General features: G+C 43.5%; 1 protein-coding gene across 2 annotated transcripts in view; it reads right to left on the bottom strand.

Annotated features, from left to right (window-relative positions):
• The window catches only part of mcama (melanoma cell adhesion molecule a), an 84254-nt gene that overhangs the window by 23737 nt on the left and 39163 nt on the right, over positions 1-21354 (bottom strand). For both annotated transcript variants that reach the window (XM_034221789.1, XM_034221790.1), the window contains exons 2-5: positions 9255-9388; positions 8809-9037; positions 3748-3818; positions 2924-3011 (exon numbers count right to left, since the gene is read on the bottom strand). In XM_034221789.1, coding sequence (XP_034077680.1) covers positions 2924-3011; positions 3748-3818; positions 8809-9037; positions 9255-9388 — 522 coding nt within the window. The remainder of the gene's footprint in view (positions 1-2923; positions 3012-3747; positions 3819-8808; positions 9038-9254; positions 9389-21354) is intronic.

Below are 21354 nucleotides of genomic sequence, written 5' to 3'. Positions count from 1 at the left end.
AGGAAACGTACTCTGTTCTCCCGGTGAGGTATGATCTAAACCAGTCAAGGGGAGAGTCAGAGAGTCCGATGGTGGAGTGCAGACGATGGAGGAGGATGCCGTGATCGACGGTGTCGAAAGCTGCAGTGAGATCAAGGAGGATGAGGAGAGAGGGAGAGCCCGCATCAGCCGTCATCAGCAGGTCATTGGTGACCCTGACCAGGGCAGTTTCTGTGCTGTGGCCTGAGCGGAAACCAGACTGGAACTTCTCAAATAAGTTGTTGGAGTTTAGGTGGTCCTGGAGCTGAGCAGCAACTAGTTTTTCCAGCACCTTTGATAGAAAAGGAAGGTTGGAAATGGGTCTGTAGTTGGCCAGGACTCCCGGGTCAAGGGAGGGTTTTTTGAGACGAGGTTTTTTGAGACGAGGTTTGATGACAGCGGTTTTTAGGGCAGAGGGGATATGGCCAGCCTGGAGTGAGAGGTTTACGATCTTAGTGATCATGGGGCTCATGGTACAGATGTAAGATTTTACAAGAGCTGACGGAAGGGGGTCCAGGACACAGGTGGAGGGCTTCATCCTCCTAACGATGCCCTCAACCTCTTGCTGAGAGATGTCCGTGAAACAGCGAAGAGGCTGGGTTGTCCCAGGCTGTGGGTCAGCAGTTGGAACTGGAGGTGCAGAGGGGCTAGAGAGGAGGGAGCGGATAGTATCAACTTTGTTAGTAAAGAAGGCGGCAAAGTTGCTACACTGCTTCTCAGTGGAGTCGGAGTGTAGAGGACTTTGGGGTTTGAGGAGGTGGTTTATGGTGGAGAAGAGTTGCTTGGAGTTTCCAGTACTGTTGTTGATGATGGAGGAGTAGTACTGGGACCGTGCATCTCTGAGGGACTGTGCGTAGGCCTTCTGGTGTTCACGATAGGCTAACCGGTGAACAGTGAGTCCTGAGGCCTTGAGCCGCCGCTCAAGGACACGCCCAGCTGTCTTCATTCTCCGCAGTTTGCCGGTGTACCAAGGGGCTGAGCGCGAGAAGGTGACCATCCTGGTTTTGAGGGGGGCGTGCAGATCAAGGAGACTGTTAAGGGACTGGTTGTAATATGCAACTGACTCATTTACTGATGAGAAGTTGGCGGAGGAAAGATGCTGGAGGTCCAGGGTCATGGTGTCCGGGTTGATGTTCCTCAGGTTCCTGAAGCGGATTTGGCGTTTGGGCATGCTGAGTGGGGATTGGAAAGAGAGCTCCATAGAGATGGTCTTGTGGTCAGACACCCCCAAGTCATACACTAGCAGATTGCTGATGGGGGCGGAGTATGTGATGACCAGGTCGAGCGTGTGGCCCTTGGCGTGCGTGGGGACATCAACATGTTGTGTCAGATTGAGGCAGTCCAGAAGTAGCAGAAACTCAGTGGCAAAGTGGCAGGAGGGGGAGTCGACGTGAATATTAAAATCTCCAAGTATGATAATATTGGCAGAGGTTGTGCATAGCGTAGTGAGAAGGTCTTGTATCTCTGGGATGAAAGCTGAGTTGGGTTTGGGTGGCCGGTAGATCAGAAGTATTGTCAGGGCGAAGGGGGGTTTACATTTAAATGCAAGGCATTCAAAAGAGGACAATACAAGCAGGGGCAGGAGTGACAGTTCCAATTCCTTTCGGTAGATGACAGCTAGGCCTCCACCACGACCAGTGCTGCGGGCTTTCTCCAAGTAGCTGTAGCCAGGAGGGCAAGCTTCATTGAGGGTGGAGTAAACCTCTGGCTGATGCCAGGTTTCCGTGAGGCACATGAAGTCCATTTTCTCATCGGTGATGTGGTCTTGAATGAAGGATGCTTTATTACTTTTGTGTATTCAGAAGTTCTATTTTGGCTTTGGAAGATGTGGTGAATCTCTGTAGGGGCCGGAGTAGGCTGTAATCCACTCCACGTTTTCCAGACTCCTTCGTGTGTGGCTGTCTCGCGATGCTCTCCGTGTATTCATGCAGCGGTCTCGCGATGTTTCTGGCGCGATTTGACCCAGCCATGAACGGGCTCTGATGACACGTCAGATGTGCGACACGACGGCAGACAGAGTGGATGGATGGAATATCGGCAACTCCGTGCTGGGAATATACAGTTTGTCTTCTTCTTTGGCTTCGGTGGATATAGCGATGCCGACGAAGAAGTCCAAGTTGTTTAATGACTGAGGTGCAGGTTGGAGCGTTGGAGTGGTTGAAACTCAGGAGTTGGGGAATAGAAAACCTCAACATGTCAACAGGTCGGGTGCCGAAGAAGTTTGGTAGCGGTGCTTAGCAGCGAGGGCTAACAGCAACGAGACAGATGGAAGGCTATCCCGTTAGTATACCTCGCGTCTGGGAATGAAACAGAGGATTGGGAGTCCGCCTGCTATCACAGTAGTAGCGGGAGAGAGGCAAGCAGTCAGCCGGAGATAGTCGGCGAATTTGGGCGATACAGCAGGTGAGTCCCGACAGTCGTCAGGTCCAAAACCGTCAATAATCACGAGGTTTAAGATATAAAAGCACTTGTTAAACAGACTCAAGTTTAGCCATATAGCTTAAAAGCAGATAAAAACTCTGAGGCGTAGGAGAAGCGGCGAACAAACAAGCGCCAGCGTCCTCTCCTCCTAGATATATACAGAGCCTGTCTCTGATTGGCTGAAACACCAAACAGATCATTGCGGCTAATTTAATATGAATGTAATAAAAAATCTAAAATGTCTATATATAAAGTCAAAACTATTAAAACAAATGAAACAATTAAAGTCATTGTTTACATTTTTTTAATTACTTACATTTTTAAAGATGCCAATACGTTTTTCCTCTTGTTTTTGAAAAGTAACTAAAGCTGCCATAAGCTGCCGAGTTGTGTAGAAAGTACAATATTTCTCTTTCAATTGTAGTGCAGCAGGTAAAGTACTAATGGAGAGTATTATTAAGAGTAAATGTACTCAGTCACTCACGTCCGGGTTCCGAGTTGAGCGGAGAGCCGTTCCTGTACCAGGTGATGTTCGGTTTGGGGAAACCGTTACGAGTTTCACACGAAGCGACCTGCAGGAGAGACACATTTAATATCGTTATTACACACTGTAGATCAGGGGGGTCAAACTCAAGGTCCAAATTCATTTTCTGTGGCCCCACAAGAGCTTGCAAAGAATATAATACGTTTATTATACGGTTACATGCCGCTTTCCAGAAGCACGTTGCCCATAAACTACATGTCCCACAATGCATCTCATTTAGTGACATGCGCACTGAAGAGACTTGCAATTATTTGCCCTAGACTTCTTATCAGACGTAGTTAATCATGAATTCATTACCCTATCTGATAATAATCCAATGCAGAGGCAATGATGTAATATAATGCATTATTTTATATATATTTATATCGTCTTAAAGTCACAACCGGCCCTTTGAGTGCAACCTTAATGCTGATGTGGCCCGCCATGAAATTGAGTTTGACCCCCCTGATCTAGACTAACAAAGGTTTAGTAGCTATTTGTGCACATTCTAATATCATCTGTAACAACAGAACATATGTAAAAATAAGTGGTGTCTTATGAACCAGGTAGTATTTTGGATGTACTGTTCGGTACCGTCCTAATCCATACATTGGTGTTGCACGGTTGCACTTTGCGCAGCCCGAGTATAGTCCACATTTCACAGTTTGAGAGGGTTACAAATATGCAAATATACTAGTTGTTATTTTGCATTTTACACAGTATATGCGATGTAATGTAACATTGTAATCCTGAAGATTATTGTCATTAATATAAAGTAGACGGACCTTAGACGGCAGCTCGTTGGTCACAGAGATTCCTGAAGAGACGCCTTCGATCAGCGGAGCCTCGGGAGTCGCTGCAACAGGAAATAAATAACGTTATTTTCATTTAGAAGTCACCTATTATAGTTTTTCATCAATATATCACAGGTCTCAGATATATACAGAGCCTGTCTCTGATTGGCTGAAACACCAAACAGATCATTGCTGCATTACCCATAATCCCCTCTGTTTCAGCCCTGTTTCCAAAGTGCTGATTCTCTGTCTGTTACTTTAGATGAAAATAAGGAGCCCCTCCCCACCTCCCTCTGAGAGACATTTGGTTACAAAGAACTCAATGGAGCTCTAGAGGAGATTCAGGTGATAAGGGGGGGGGGGGGGGGGGTTTACCTTGGTTGCTGATTGGCTAATGGTTACACAAGACAACACATCGTTATGACATCATAAAGTGGCCAAAATCTGATCAGCTCATTTTCAGACAGGTTTTTATAGAAATGGATCAAAAAGAGAGAGAATCTTTGTTCCTGAAACTTTCAGAGTCTCTTTCCACAGAGGGGACACATGTTGATGTAGAAGAGACATGAAGAAGAGGGGACACATGTTGATGTAGAAGAGACATGAAGAAGAGGGGACACATGTTGATGAAGAAGAGACATGAAGAAGAGGGGACACATGTTGATGTAGAAGAGACATGAAGAAGAGGGGACACATGTTGATGTAGAAGAGACATGAGGAAGAGGGGACACATGTTGATGTAGAAGAGACATGAAGAAGAGGGGACACATGTTGATGTAGAAGAGACATGGAGAAGAGGGGACACATGTTGATGTAGAAGAGACATGAAGAAGAGGGGACACATGTTGATGTAGAAGAGACATGAAGAAGAGGGGACACATGTTGATGTAGAAGAGACATGAAGAAGAGACGACACATGTTGATGTAGAAGAGACATGAAGAAGAGACGACACATGTTGATGTAGAAGAGACATGAAGAAGAGAGGACACATGTTGATGTAGAAGAGACATGAAGAAGAGGGGACACATGTTGATGAAGAAGAGACATGAAGAAGAGGGGACACATGTTGATGTAGAAGAGACATGAGGAAGAGGGGACACATGTTGATGTAGAAGAGACATGAAGAAGAGGGGACACATGTTGATGTAGAAGAGACATGGAGAAGAGGGGACACATGTTGATGTAGAAGAGACATGAAGAAGAGGGGACACATGTTGATGTAGAAGAGACATGAAGAAGAGGGGACACATGTTGATGAAGAAGAGACATGAAGAAGAGGGGACACATGTTGATGTAGAAGAGACATGAAGAAGAGGGGACACATGTTGATGAAGAAGAGACATGAAGAAGAGGGGACACATGTTGATGTAGAAGAGACATGAAGAAGAGGGGACACATGTTGATGTAGAAGAGACATGGAGAAGAGGGGACACATGTTGATGTAGAAGAGACATGAAGAAGAGGGGACGCATGTTGATGTAGAAGAGACGTGAAGAAGAGGGGACACATGTTGATGTAGAAGAGACGTGAAGAAGAGGGGACACATGTTGATGTAGAAGAGACCTGAAGAAGAGGGGACACATGTTGATGTAGAAGAGACATGAAGAAGAGGGGACACATGTTGATGTAGAAGAGACATGAAGAAGAGGGGACACATGTTGATGTAGAAGAGACATGAAGAAGAGGGGACACATGCTGATGTAGAAGAGACATGAAGAAGAGGGGACACATGTTGATGTAGAAGAGACATGAAGAAGAGGGGACACATGTTGATGTAGAAGAGACATGAAGAAGAGGGGACACATGTTGATGAAGAAGAGACATGAAGAAGAGGGGACACATGTTGATGTAGAAGAGACATGAAGAAGAGGGGACACATGTTGATGTAGAAGAGACATGAAGAAGATGGGACACATGTTGATGTAGAAGAGACATGAAGAAGAGGGGACACATGTTGATGAAGAAGAGACATGAAGAAGAGGGGACACATGTTGATGAAGAAGAGACATGAAGAAGAGGGGACACATGTTGATGTAGAAGAGACATGAAGAAGAGGGGACACATGTCGATGTAGAAGAGACATGGAGAAGAGGGGACACATGTCGATGTAGAAGAGACGTGAAGAAGAGGGGACACATGTCGATGTAGAAGAGACGTGAAGAAGAGGGGACACATGTTGATGTAGAAGAGACGTGAAGAAGAGGGGACACATGTTGATGTAGAAGAGACGTGAAGAAGAGGGGACACATGTTGATGTAGAAGAGACGTGAAGAAGAGGGGACACATGTTGATGTAGAAGAGACATGAGGAAGAGGGGACACATGTCGATGTAGAAGAGACATGAAGAAGAGGGGATACATGTTGATGTAGAAGAGACATGAAGAAGAGGGACACATGTTGATGTAGAAGAGACATGAAGAAGAGGGGACACATGTTGATGTAGAAGAGACGTGGAGAAGAGGGGACACATGTTGATGTAGAAGAGACATGGAGAAGAGGGGACACATGTTGATGTAGAAGAGACATGAAGAAGAGGGGACACATGTTGATGTAGAAGAGACATGAAGAAGAGGGGACACATGTTGATGTAGAAGAGACATGGAGAAGAGGGGACACATGTTGATGTAGAAGAGACATGGAGAAGAGGGGACACATGTTGATGTAGAAGAGACATGAAGAAGAGGGGATACATGTTGATGTAGAAGAGACATGAAGAAGAGGGGACACATGTTGATGTAAAGAGACATGGAGAAGAGGGACACATGTTGATGTAGAAGAGACATGAAGAAGAGGGGACACATGTTGATGTAGAAGAGACATGAAGAAGAGGGGACACATGTTGATGTAGAAGAGACATGAAGAAGAGGGGACACATGTTGATGTAGAAGAGACATGAAGAAGAGGGGACACATGTTGATGTAGAAGAGACATGAAGAAGAGGGGACACATGTTGATGAAGAAGAGACATGAAGAAGAGGGGACACATGTTGATGTAGAAGAGACATGAAGAAGAGGGGACACATGTTGATGTAGAAGAGACATGAAGAAGAGGGGACACATGTCGATGTAGAAGAGACATGAAGAAGAGGGGACACATGTCGATGTAGAAGAGACATGAAGAAGAGGTGACACATGTTGATGTAGAAGAGACATGAAGAAGAGGGGACACATGTTGATGTAGAAGAGACATGAAGAAGAGGGGACACATGTCGATGTAGAAGAGACATGAAGAAGAGGGGACACATGTTGATGTAGAAGAGACATGAGGAAGAGGGGACACATGTTGATGAAGAAGAGACATGAAGAAGAGGGGACACATGTTGATGTAGAAGAGACATGAAGAAGAGGGGAAACATGTTGATGTAGAAGAGACATGAAGAAGAGGGGACACATGTTGATGTAAAGAGACGTGAAGAAGAGGGGACACATGTTGATGTAGAAGAGACGTGAAGAAGAGGGGACACATGTCGATGTAGAAGAGACATGGAGAAGAGGGGACACATGTTGATGTAGAAGAGACATGAAGAAGAGGGGACACATGTTGATGTAGAAGAGACATGAAGAAGAGGTGACACATGTTGATGTAGAAGAGACATGAAGAAGAGGGGACACATGTTGATGTAAAGAGACATGAAGAAGAGGGGACACATGTTGATGTAGAAGAGACATGAAGAAGAGGGGACACATGTTGATGTAGGAGAGACATGAAGAAGAGGGGACACATGTCGATGTAGAAGAGACATGAAGAAGAGGGGACACATGTCGATGTAGAAGAGACATGAAGAAGAGGGGACACATGTCGATGTAGAAGAGACATGAAGAAGAGGGGACACATGTCGATGTAGAAGAGACATGAAGAAGAGGGGACACATGTCGATGTAGAAGAGACATGAAGAAGAGGGGACACATGTCGATGTAGAAGAGACATGAAGAAGAGGGGACACATGTCGATGTAGAAGAGACATGAAGAAGAGGGGACACATGTCGATGTAGAAGAGACATGAAGAAGAGGGGACACATGTCGATGAAGAAGAGACATGAAGAAGAGGGGACACATGTTGATGTAGAAGAGACATGAAGAAGAGGGGACACATGTTGATGTAGAAGAGACATGAAGAAGAGGGGACACATGTTGATGTAGAAGAGACATGAAGAAGAGGGGACACATGTCGATGTAGAAGAGACATGAAGAAGAGGGGACACATGTCGATGTAGAAGAGACATGAAGAAGAGGGGACACATGTCGATGTAGAAGAGACATGAAGAAGAGGGAACACATGTTGATGTAGAAGAGACATGAAGAAGAGGGGACACATGTTGATGTAGAAGAGACATGAAGAAGAGGGGACACATGTTGATGTAGAAGAGACATGAAGAAGAGGGGACACATGTTGATGTAGAAGAGACATGAAGAAGAGGGGACACATGTTGATGTAGAAGAGACATGAAGAAGAGGGGACACATGTTGATGTAGAAGAGACATGAAGAAGAGGGGACACATGTTGATGTAGAAGAGACAGGAAGAAGAGGGGACACATGTTGATGTAGAAGAGACATGAAGAAGAGGGGACACATGTTGATGTAGAAGAGACATGAAGAAGAGGGGACACATGTTGATGTAGAAGAGACATGAAGAAGAGGGGACACATGTTGATGTAGAAGAGACATGAAGAAGAGGGGACACATGTTGATGTAGAAGAGACAGGAAGAAGAGGGGACACATGTTGATGTAGAAGAGACATGAAGAAGAGGGGACACATGTTGATGTAGAAGAGACATGAAGAAGAGGGGACACATGTTGATGTAGAAGAGACATGAAGAAGAGGGGACACATGTTGATGTAGAAGAGACAGGAAGAAGAGGATTTTGCAGAACAGGTGAGCTTTAAAGTGAATAAAACCTCATGAAACCCAGGAACACTTCATTCAGTTGTGATATATATGTTGTAATGTTTACATGCTGCCTTTAAGTCGGATGCCTCTGGTTTTGTTTATGTTTGTTCTGCATTTATGTATACAATTATAAAATCTGTATGGTGTCTCCCTCCTCACCGAACACTCGGAGGTGCGTCCTTCCCTCGGCGTTCCCAGCTGAGAGCCCGTTGATCTGGCAGAGGAACTCGCGCTCGTCCTGCAGCCGGACGTCCTGGATGCTGAGCTTTGACTCCCGTCCGTCTGAAGTCACCTCGATGCGGCCGCTGTAGTCCGTGTTGTTGTCGACAATTTGCTGATCGCCGTCTCCGTAGAAGATCCTGATCCTGGAGCTGCTGCCCGACACCCTCTGCACGAAACACAGGGAGATCACTTTAACATCACTTTACCTGAGGACGCCTCCTTGTTTCCTTCACTGCGTCCTTTACTAATGCTGTCTTATCACCTGTTAGTCAACTTCACTCAGAATAAATCTTTATATTTTTACATTTCTTCATGGATTGTTATAAAGAAATATAAATATAAACAACGAAAATGCTCTAATTGAGCTATTATTGCTGACTCACCACGAACCACTGGATCATGACGAGGCGAGGCTCTGATTCGACGTCAGTGAAGTTGTAGAGGCAGGTGATCTGAGCCGAGTCGCCCAGGTACGCCTCCACACTCTCCTCCACCTGAACCTCCACCTTCGCCCACGCTGTAACACAACAACATGTTTCATTTATATAAACGCTTTTCTATGTACTCAAACACACATGCAGAGAAATCAACTTCCTGCAGGTCCCAGATGAACATTGAGTGCTAATATACACCTGAACATCAGCAGGAGAGGACTCTTTAAAGTAGAGACACTACATACTGATATACACCTGAACATCAGCAGGAGAGGACTCTTTAAAGTAGAGACACTACATACTGATATACACCTGAACATCAGCAGGAGAGGACTCTTTAAAGTAGATACACTACATACTGATATACACCTGAACATCAGCAGGAGAGGACTCTTTAAAGTAGAGACACTACATACTGATATACACCTGAACATCAGCAGGAGAGGACTCTTTAAAGTAGAGACACTACATACTGATATACACCTGAACATCAGCAGGAGAGGACTCTTTAAAGTAGAGACACTACATACTGATATACACCTGAACATCAGCAGGAGAGGACTCTTTAAAGTAGATACACTACATACTGATATACACCTGAACATCAGCAGGAGAGGACTCTTTAAAGTAGAGACACTACATACTGATATACACCTGAACATCAGCAGGAGAGGACTCTTTAAAGTAGAGACACTACATACTGATATACACCTGAACATCAGCAGGAGAGGACTCTTTAAAGTAGAGACACTACATACTGATATACACCTGAACATCAGCAGGAGAGGACTCTTTAAAGTAGAGACACTACATACTGATATACACCTGAACATCAACAGGAGAGGACTCTTTAAAGTAGAGACACTACATACTGATATACACCTGAACATCAGCAGGAGAGCACTCTTTAAAGTAGAGACACTACATACTGATATACACCTGAACATCAGCAGGAGAGGACTCTTTAAAGTAGAGACACTACATACTGATATACACCTGAACATCAGCAGGAGAGCACTCTTTAAAGTAGAGACACTACATACTGATATACACCTGAACATCAGCAGGAGAGGACTCTTTAAAGTAGAGACACTACATACTGATATACACCTGAACATCAGCAGGAGAGGACTCTTTAAAGTAGAGACACTACATACTGATATACACCTGAACATCAGCAGGAGAGGACTCTTTAAAGTAGAGACACTACATACTGATATACACCTGAACATCAGCAGGAGAGGACTCTTTAAAGTAGAGACACTACATACTGATATACACCTGAATATCAGCAGGAGAGGACTCTTTAAAGTAGAGACACTACATACTGATATACACCTGAACATCAGCAGGAGAGGACTCTTTAAAGTAGAGACACTACATACTGATATACACCTGAACATCAGCAGGAGAGGACTCTTTAAAGTAGAGACACTACATACTGATATACACCTGAATATCAGCAGGAGAGGACTCTTTAAAGTAGAGACACTACATACTGATATACACCTGAACATCAGCAGGAGAGCACTCTTTAAAGTAGAGACACTACATACTGATATACACCTGAACATCAGCAGGAGAGGACTCTTTAAAGTAGAGACACTACATACTGGTATACACCTGAACATCAGCAGGAGAGGACTCTTTAAAGTAGAGACACTACATACTGATATACACCTGAACATCAGCAGGAGAGGACTCTTTAAAGTAGAGACACTACATACTGATATACACCTGAACATCAGCAGGAGAGGACTCTTTAAAGTAGAGACACTACATACTGATATACACCTGAACATCAGCAGGAGAGGACTCTTTAAAGTAGAGACACTACATACTGATATACACCTGAACATCAACAGGAGAGGACTCTTTAAAGTAGAGACACTACATACTGATATACACCTGAACATCAGCAGGAGAGGACTCTTTAAAGTAGAGACACTACATACTGATACACACCTGAACATCAGCAGGAGAGGACTCTTTAAAGTAGAGACACTACATACTGATATACACCTGAACATCAGCAGGAGAGCACTCTTTAAAGTAGAGACACTACATACTGATATACACCTGAACATCAGCAGGAGAGCACTCTTTAAAGTAGTTGCTGTCCACACGATGTAATGTTAAACTGTGTTGAGTTTGGCAGCTGAATGTCAGTCAGCAGAACGGAGGAGAAAAGTCTTCTTGTCCACACGGCATCAATTTCATCTCCCTGCTGCCCGGATAACCACAAAACCACGAGAGTTGGCCAGAGATCCAGTTTGTGTGTGTGCGTGTGTGTGCACGTGCGCGTGTGTGTGTGTGTGTGTGTGTGTGTGTGTGTGTGTGTGTGTGTGTGTGTGTGTGTGTGTGTGTGTGTGTGTGTGTGTGTGTGTGTGAGGGAGGGGTGCAGACGGCAGAGAGTCAAGAAATTTTTTTCAGACACGTCTCAGACTTGGCTGCTGGTAGAGAACAAGTTGGCAGTGGAACTAAATACATTTACTAAAGTGCAATTTTGTGTACTTTTAGGTTTTTATTTTAGTATTTTCTCAACTGCTTTTCCATACATTTACAAATATTTGATCATTTAAGTTTTATACAAAATTAGATTAGGCAACTAATCTGCTAACGAACTTAATTTAGCTTTTTTAATATTTTTTTTCAGGAGAATCTGCATTGGGTCATTTAAGTGCATTTATTTAAGTAAAGGAACGTTTAAGAGGGAAATTATGTATTTAATTTGGACAAGAACAGATTTTTAAAGAGATTTATTTATTTATTTCATTTATTTAAATCATTTTTAGTGTTTTAATTTGAGATGTATCTGCATTGGGTACTCTGAAACCTTTCGCTCATTATACTTACTTTTACTCAAATATTAGTTTAAATGCAGGATTTTTACTTGTAACAGAGTATCTTTACAGCGAGGAATAAGTAAATGTCCAATTACTTTCTACTCTTATCCCCAAAAATCAGCCCCTCATGTTAATGGAAATAAAGGTTAATAAATGATGATAAGAGAAGGTTTAAATCAGAGGTATTCAGACTCATTTCATGGCTCACAGAACAGAGGGGGATTACTGAGAGTAGATGTTGTGTCAGAGCTGATTTACTTTTATCAGCTGCAGATTACAGACTTAATGGAGAGAGCAGTAGTTAAAGAGTGTGTGTGTGTGTGAGGCAGATAAAGAGCTACTGTGTTCTCATTATAAAAGTACTAATACCATTTTTTTAACCCTCTGTCTGAAACCAGAGCCCAGTCAACCTCTTAGAGATGTCCCGCCCCTTAGCCTATCAAGAACAATGTGTTGGAGCGCTAGCCAATAGGAGCGCGAGTGGTCACTAGTGATGTCACTATGTTCAGGAAGTAAACAAAGGAGTCCAATGGAGGCAAACAAAAAGGGAAAACCCCAAAAAGCATAATAGGGCCTCTTTAAACCCAGGAAAATACCCTTATTTGGTTTCTAAAAAGAGAATATGTAGTATTATATCATGGTGTTTAAATATGTTAGCCTTCTTAACTGTATAATGTCACAGCAGCTCTCTGTGGACTGATCCTGTAGTGAAGTTAATCTTCAGTTTGAGATGTAATTGTGTTTGTTGTTAAACTCTCCCCCTCCTCATGTATCCCCTAACAGTAGGGGGGAGGGGGGGGGGGGGGGGGGGTCCTGTAGTCCTGATCCTGTCAACACACACTAATATTCTGCAGAGGAGTAAGTTTTCATTTCAGACACATGTTGAAAGATAGAAGCTAAAATTAGCTACTGGGCAAACACATGCCTTTTTGTTAATTAGATATTCCTGAAATAAGGTCTGTGGTTAAAACAAGCTGTAGAGATTTCCAATCTACGTCATAAAATACGTCAGTAAATACCCCACGAGTGTATTTAAAAATGGAAGTTGCTAACAAGTGTCTAAATGAGATGACTAAATGTCATCAAGCCCAACATTAGCTGCCTTTAGCTTAGCGGTGGTGAAGTGAAGTCATGTAACCGTGCTGTAGTTCCTTTATAGCCCAACATTAGCCTCCTTTAGCTTAGCGGTGGTGACGTGAAGTCATGTGACCGTGCTGTAGTTCCTTTATAGCCCAACATTAGCCGCCTTTAGCTTAGCGGTGGTGAAGTGAAGTCATGTGACCGTGCTGTAGTTCCTTTATAGCCCAACATTAGCCGCCTTTCGCTTAGCGGTGGTGAGGTGAAGTCATGTGACCGTGCTGTAGTTCCTTTATAGCCCAACATTAGCCGCCTTTAGCTTAGCGGTGGTGAAGTGAAGTCATGTGACCGTGCTGTAGTTCCTTTATAGCCAACTTAGGCCACCTTTAGCTTAGCGGTGGTGACGTGAAGTCATGTGACCGTGCTGTAGTTCCTTTATAGCCCAACATTTAGCCACCTTTAGCTTAGCGGTGGTGACGTGAAGTCATGTGACCGTGCTGTAAGTTTCCTTTATAGCCCAACATTAGCCGCCTTTAGCTTAGCGGTGGTGACGTTAAGTCATGTAAACCGTGCTGTAGTTCCTTTATAGCCCAACATTAGCCACCTTTAGCTTAGCAGTGGTGACGTGAATTCATGTAACCGTGCTGTAGTTCCTTTATAGCCCAACATTAGCCACCTTTAGCTTAGCGGTGGTGACGTGAAGTCATGTGACCGTGCTGAAGTTCCTTTAACCCCACATTAGCCGCCTTTAGCTTAGCGGTGGTTGAACGTGAAGTCATGTGACCGTGCTGTAGTTCCTTTTAGCTTTTTACTTCAGAAATTATTAAATGGTGTTAATATGTGGAGATTATCCTGCTGAACAAACGTTTATGTAATTGTACGGAGTGTGACTAATAAATAAAACACTGAAGTAGCTAGGTAACACACACACACACACACACACACACACACACACACACACACACACACACACACACACACACACACACACACACACACACACACCCCGGGTCATGTGTTGCTGCAGTCTAAAGTCACAACAGAACAGATAGCCAGGTTGGCTTTTGGACTAAATCCCCGGCAGCCCCCCCGGCGCTAATCGGATTATCTGAAAAAGTTAGCGGCCCCCGAAGACACGGCATTTTTTCCCCCCCGATTTATTCTCCTCCGTAATCTCAGTCTCAAAGTCGTCTCAGAAAACAAGAAGTCTGAGGACGCGATGAACTGATGCTAACCTCTGAGTTTGGATACGTGCAAAACATCAACACAAGATAAAAAGAAATCCATCCAATCATTGTTCAAAATGTCACCAACGTTGAGCACCGGACAACACTGATTCTGACTGTGTGTGTGTGCGTGTGTGTGTCTGTGTGCGTGTTCATGTCTGTGTGTGTGTGTGTGTGTGTGTGTGTGTGTGTGTGTGTGTGTGTGTGTGTGTGTGTGTGTTTGTGTGTGTGTGTGTGTGTGTGTGTGTGTGTGTGTGTGTGTGTGTGTGTGGTGCAGGTGGGGGAACAATGGTTTGCCCGTTTGTCTTAAAGCGATGGTCTGCTGAGCAAAGAGGAGGAGGACTGAGGGTTGAAAATGACTGAGGGTGAGGATGGGGGAGTGCAGGCTGAATGGGGAGGAAGGGGGGGTCAATGGGGGAGAATTGAGGAGGGGTGAACGGGGGAGGAAGAGGGTGACTGGACTCTGAAAGCTCTTTTCATGCTTCGTCTGTTTCCACCCTGAGTCTGGACTCTGTCGTAGTGTGTGGGTTTTTTCCAGAACTGTTCAAATGTGAAACAAAAACAGGGATGTCCCAGTTCCTATGTTTTTAATAAGTCATTAACGGTATGTGTTATTTTTTACAGTCAAAATATGCAATGTCCCTTTTCTTCTGTATGTTTGTATTTACTTTTACTATTTAATTACGTATTTTTTTATGGTTTTAATTCTTTAAATTGTATTTTGATTGCACTTTTCTTAATTATATAGAATCAAAAATATTTAACTTAACATATTTTTTTATGTAGTTGCATTGTTTATATACATATCGTATTCTGTATATATCTTTGATTGCACAGTATTACTTATTCATTGGTATTTTTGTTATCCTTTATTTGACATTATTACTAGAAATTCTTACATTTATATAAATATTGTTATCAATTTAGTTTTTTGAATGGATCACGGATCACGAAACCCTGTTCCCCTCCAGGATAAAACAAGTGTTCTGATTAAACACCAAATCAAACTCCTCGTACATGCTAACCTACTTGGCTGTAGCCGTGATCCTGATGCATTCTGGGAACTAAAACCTGTATTTTCGAGGCTCCTTGAAGGACAGTGAGATCAGAGCAGAATCACAGAGTTTCCCTCAGAGAGACGAGCTGTGAAAAGCCTCCATGTAAGTGAGGATGACAGCGAGGAAGAAGATCTCTCAAAACACACAGCGAACACCTGGGGGACACTGCGTACCCCCCGACATCAAAGAGACACGCACACACACACACACACACACACACACACACACACTCATGGTGCTTTCAGAGGCAGCATGTGGCACAAATCTGCAGCCGTTTCCCCGGTGAGGCTGCAGGATTTATTCTTTCACATTTAGAGATAAGGAAGAGCTGCAAATCTCCTCAAAGAGCCCCCATCATGCATCACTTCACCCCCCCCACCCTCATGCAGTCAATGGAGCATATAAGTCTGCAGGTCGCACGTATATCTCAAGGCCAGAGGTGGAGGAAGTATTCAGATCTTTTACTGAAGTTAAAGTGCTTTGAGATTAATGTCAAAATACTCAAGAAAAAGTCCTGCATTCGAATTATCTTATGGCGCTTTTCCACTGCAGGGCCTCGCTCGGCTTAGTACGGTATAGTTAGGCCTTGGAAGGACAGGCTCACTTTATGCTGCGTTTCCATTTCAGTTTAGTAACTGGGGCAGTAACTATAGTAACGCAGTGTAGGCGGAGCCGTGACGTCATCTTCAATGAGAACCACAAAACCAACATCAGCCGTTAGCTGTTAGCACTCAGAGCTCACAGCTCCTCATATCTGTTCAGAAACTAGACACAAGTTAAACAAGTACAAACCACAGACTGTCTGTGTCATGGCGAATACAGTCGCTGGTTTATTTATGTCTGTAGGCCGTTGTTGTGAGTGTGGACGGTCGGAGTATATATAACGTTAGCTTAGCCGATCTCCATTCAGAAACACACATTTTAAAAGGTTTTTCGCCTGCCGTCTGTCTGCAGACTCGTCAAAGCATTAATTCATGGTTTTTACTAACCGGTATCAGTATGTTGTTACTTCGGCATCATTTTGAAACGTGTATTACAATTTAATCACGGTCAAATATGTCCATCTTGTTGTAGTTGTAGCCCCCCCCCCTTGCCAGCGATTCTCTCTGACCACTCAGCAGTCGAGAGTGTTTACGTCACTAGTTGAGCATATCCAGCCCGGTTGTTGGCCCGGTAACAAGCTTGATTTTGGAGGGCCAGAAAAATGGTGAAAAAGTATCCCTGAGCCGGAACTAGCCCTAGAGGAAAAGCAAAAAAAAAGCGGGCCGGGTTTGGCACGGCGAGCTTAAACCGTGCTTTTTTATGTTCTTGCATCAAGCTTCAGTTCATAAAAGGACGTCACTTTACTGGAATGCAGCCTTTAAAAACCAGGAAAAGACACTTCAAATATCACAACATCTTTAATATGGGTTTTTTTCTAGAAAGATATTGTATGAGTTCTGTGTCTGCGATCTTGTTTATAAGATATATCAATTATCTCGAGAACATGACGCCTGTAAACAAGATGTCTCCGCGAACGTAAACAACAACAACGTGACGTCGGAGCTCCGTAAAAACCAAGCAGCCTCTGCCGTCTGACGCTCGCTTTGATTCTCAGATTTCTGGTAATTATACAGTTTCTGAGGAACAGAAATATTGTTTTCTCGCATCACTTTAACATCTACAGGGAGAATCTGCATTTAGTTTTTTGTTAACAAGTATTAGTATTATGTACAAGTATTATTACATGTTGAACTACATATCGTGTTACAGGGTTGAGCTGGTCACGATATCTAGTCTCATATTGACCCAGTCTAAAAACATAATTATACTAATACTTGTGGATGTGCAGACACTTCAATATTTACAAAGCAACATCCTTCAATGAAATGTTCAGAGTTCATGCTCAGAACGATGTGTTTCTCTAGAGGTGTGTATGGGCTTCTCCACATCTCCCTACACCACTCACTCCTCCTCCTCTTTTGTATCCCCCCCGCTGGTTAGCAACTCTTTCTGCAGCTGCATTCATTTTTCATCCTCACACTCGCTGGGTGAGACGTCATTAAAGGAGCAACACCATGTTTTATTGATGTTGTATCTGATGTTCTGCAGATAATCCCCCCCCCCCAGGTCGCTCTGCAGCAACAGGACGCTAATTAAAGGTCAGCGGGGTAAACCCACACCGTCTACTTCCTGCAGGTTAAACTAACCTGGAGTGTTGTCAAGTTGCTGAAGATGCTTCTGAGTGTGGAACATTTGTGTTTTTATATCTGCATCCTTCCTGAAGCTGCAGAGCGTTTCTCCTGATGGCGCTGTAGTGTGTTTGCACCTGTCTGCTACAACATAGAGGCGCTGTGCAGTCCTTCTGCTTCCCAGACACATTCCCTATCAGTGTTTCCGCCTGGGCTGAGTGGGGGTCCACCCCGAGAGCGGAGGGGGGGGTGCTTGCATTTTGACTTGAGCCGTCCCTTATAGATGCTGTCTTTTTACGTTAGTGAGCCGGATCATTTGGCTCTTCATGTTACCACAGTTTACCACGGAGCCTCAGTTTCGCCGCTGCGAGGCTCCGGCGCTCGCAGCGAGGCTCCGGCGCTCGCAGCGAGGCTCCGGCGCTCGCAGCGAGGCTCCGGCGCTCGCAGCGAGGCTCCGGCGCTCGCAGCGAGGCTCCGGCGCTCGCAGCGAGGCTCCGGCGCTCGCAGCGAGGCTCCGGCGCTCGCAGCGAGGCTCCGGCGCTCGCAGCTCACGCGCCTGCTCCACTAGCACCGCTCATCGCGTCCAAATCGCGCACGTTCCGTGTTGTTGTTGGAAACGATCTTCAATAGTCCGAAAAGAATCCCACCAGACTCCGTTGCCCCTCCAACAGAGGGACGTCTTTTTTCCTTTTCGTCATTTCAAGCAATAAAAACTCTCGATCTTCTCTCGAATTATTAATATTTGTGGACGCCCTCGGCTCGCGTTCAGGGCGTCCCGAGCTGAATAAGGCGTCAAATGACGGCAAGACGCCCCCTGGCGGAAACGCTGTTCCCTATACAACTAAACCGAACATTGTCTGAAAACAGAAACTAAATCTGAGAGAAACTGAGCTCCAGAAACCCTCGACCACACCGAGGATCACTCCGTCTGGTTTCCTTCTCAAACATAAATATCTATTCCAGGATTCATGATTGGATTTCCTTCCCTTTCCTAAATGGATGACTGTGTTTGGACAAAACGCTCACCACAAGTATGGAGCCTGACATATCCAGTTATTCATAACAACGCAATATATATGGAGCTCTGGAAACACTTGTTCAGAGGTGGAAGTACTCAGATCCTTTACTCTAGTACAAGTAGAAGTACTACAGTGAGAAAATACTCTACAAGTTAAAGTCAGTGTATTATTAAAATGTAAATAAATTGTTAAGAGCAAAAGTAGGCTACCACAATGCAGAACATGTGAAATAAATGTAGAAAATAATTATTAATGAATGAATAATAAAATAAATAATATTAAAATAAATAAATAATAATTAATTAAAGGTAAATAAATGTATTAAATAATTATAAATGCCAATTATTATTCTCTCAACCCCATTTTCTATAAAAACAAATACAATAAAAAAATTATAAATAATATAACAATATTAATAACATCGAAAAATAAGTAAATTGAAGTATTACATGTTAATAAATGCCAATTCTTGTTCTCTAAATATTGGAAAAAATAAATAAAAAACTGCTTTTACTCATTTATTTTATAAGACAAATCTTTAAGATCGTAGTTTTTTTTAATAATTCATGGTAATTATTCTATTTTAGCTGAAAAAGACACTATTCCTTTTCAAAATGTCATTCCTCCCATTAACTGGGGGGTCTTTTGGGGGTGTTTCCTTGTCTGATGTGAGGGTCCAAAGACAGAGGGTGTCGTATTCTGTACAAACTGTAAAGCCCCCTGAGATAAAGTCGAATGTGTGATATTGGGCTCTATACATACTCTTTGATTGATTGAAAATGTAGTGAAGTAAAAGTATAATTGCACAAAATGAAAGTAATGTAGTAAATTGACGTAGTGACAGTGCTGATTCATATACCATCCCATAATCCTAAATGTGACATGTGGAGCCTCGGAGTCTGTTCTCCTGCTGATGAAACGGTGTGAGAGACGAGACATTAAGGTGAGAGGCCCCGGCTGTTATTCTAACACTATAAATAGCAGACGGGGTTTTTTTCTTCCCCAATCAGACGTGTGACGACAGTTCGCTTCACTCCCAACAAAGAGCTTCTTATCCCGAGCCTGTGGTCATCATCTCGCTGCTGAAAAATCCTTGAGAAGTACAAAAACTGGTGCCAAACAAATCAGCTTTCCCTCCAACAGCCGGCAGGGAAAACTCAGGGCGGATAATCACTTCCATTTCAGTCCGGCCGCTCGGCAGAATCTGCTTTGTAAAGACGTCTGAGAGGTATTTCTTTGGCACATTTGGCTTTGTAAGATACTGGAGATGCATATAAGGTATTAAAAAATGATTTATGATATGCATCTTAATCTGAAAACACCCAGGAGGACCCTTTCAGTCTGTAGGGTCTTTCTTTTAACCTCCACTAATGTTCAGTTTCAAAGCACAGACTGCATATACAGCATCCAGACGGGTTTGAAACCTATTTACTCACTACTATAGACAACTATGTCACGATGAACCTGTTCAAAAGTGGGTTTATTAACTACATTGTCATAAAAAAATAAGCTTTAAACTCCTAAAACAAGCTGGACTCACTCCCAACCACATAGAGGACGCATTCTTCTGAGTAAAAAACAAGCAAAGCATCTTAAATAAGATATTAAAAAGCCTCTTAAATGTATTTCTTATTCAAATCTGGCTCTTTTCACCCTCTGTCTGAAACCAGAGCCCAGTCTGCTATGTTGTGATTGGTCAACCACTTAGAGATGTCAACAATATTGTTATTTACATGTATAATAATAACATATGTGTATTTTATCAGAGGTATCATGGTATTGCTCCGTTTGCTCAGTCCCAGTGTTTGGCAGCTCTTTTGTTTTCTTTAACAGATTGCTTATTTGTTCTAAACATTTTAACACATATATATATATATATATATATATATATATATATATATAGGGATGCTCCGATCGATCGGTCACCGATCAATATCGGCCGATACTCACTCTCTACCGATCGATCGGTGCTCTCTAAACATGCCGATCGCGAGAGCCGATCGCATGACGTAAAATACATGACACTGTTCTCTGTGTGCGGCAAAACAAGCTCGCCAACATGGCTTCACCGGTCTGGCATTATTTGAAGGTGTCCGAAAAAGACAGTAAAATAGCGGTATGCAACGTGAAGCAGAAATCCTGCAGCTCCGCCCGCCAGACAGGTAAGCGCAGCGAAACACACACACAGGGAGAACCAGACCGCAGTTCATTTCCTCATATTCCAAACGAGAAACTACGGTAGCAAATCACCCGGTTCTTTACGACCAGAACTATTAACGGGATACAACCCGGAGGAACCAGGCATGGAGGGAGGTGGCAGAGACAGTGGGTGAAACTGGTAGGTTTTCGCCTGTTTGGGGAGTTTATATATATATATATTGCTCGCATAAAATCCCCGGGGTTTTTTGCTTTGTATGTCGGGGGCGGGAGATTCATGTGATTGGTTGTTGGTCGCGTTGCTCGCAAAAAATCCCCAAGCTTTCAGACACGCCCAGCTCCAAGATTTGTTCAAAGCTGCTGTGTGGACGTACCGTAAGAGTTAGACCTAACACACTTAGCTATTTTATCTACCTCTGGAACAAGCTAAACTAGTTATTATAAATATATGTATTCTTCATTGTCGGGTCACTCATTACTGGATCAGTGAGCTGC

The sequence above is a fragment of the Gymnodraco acuticeps genome, unplaced genomic scaffold, assembly GCF_902827175.1.
Source record: "Gymnodraco acuticeps unplaced genomic scaffold, fGymAcu1.1, whole genome shotgun sequence".
NCBI classification, from domain to species: domain Eukaryota; kingdom Metazoa; phylum Chordata; class Actinopteri; order Perciformes; family Bathydraconidae; genus Gymnodraco; species Gymnodraco acuticeps.
The sequence above is the reverse complement of the archived record's forward strand: the minus strand, read 5'-3'. Positions and strand labels throughout refer to the sequence as shown.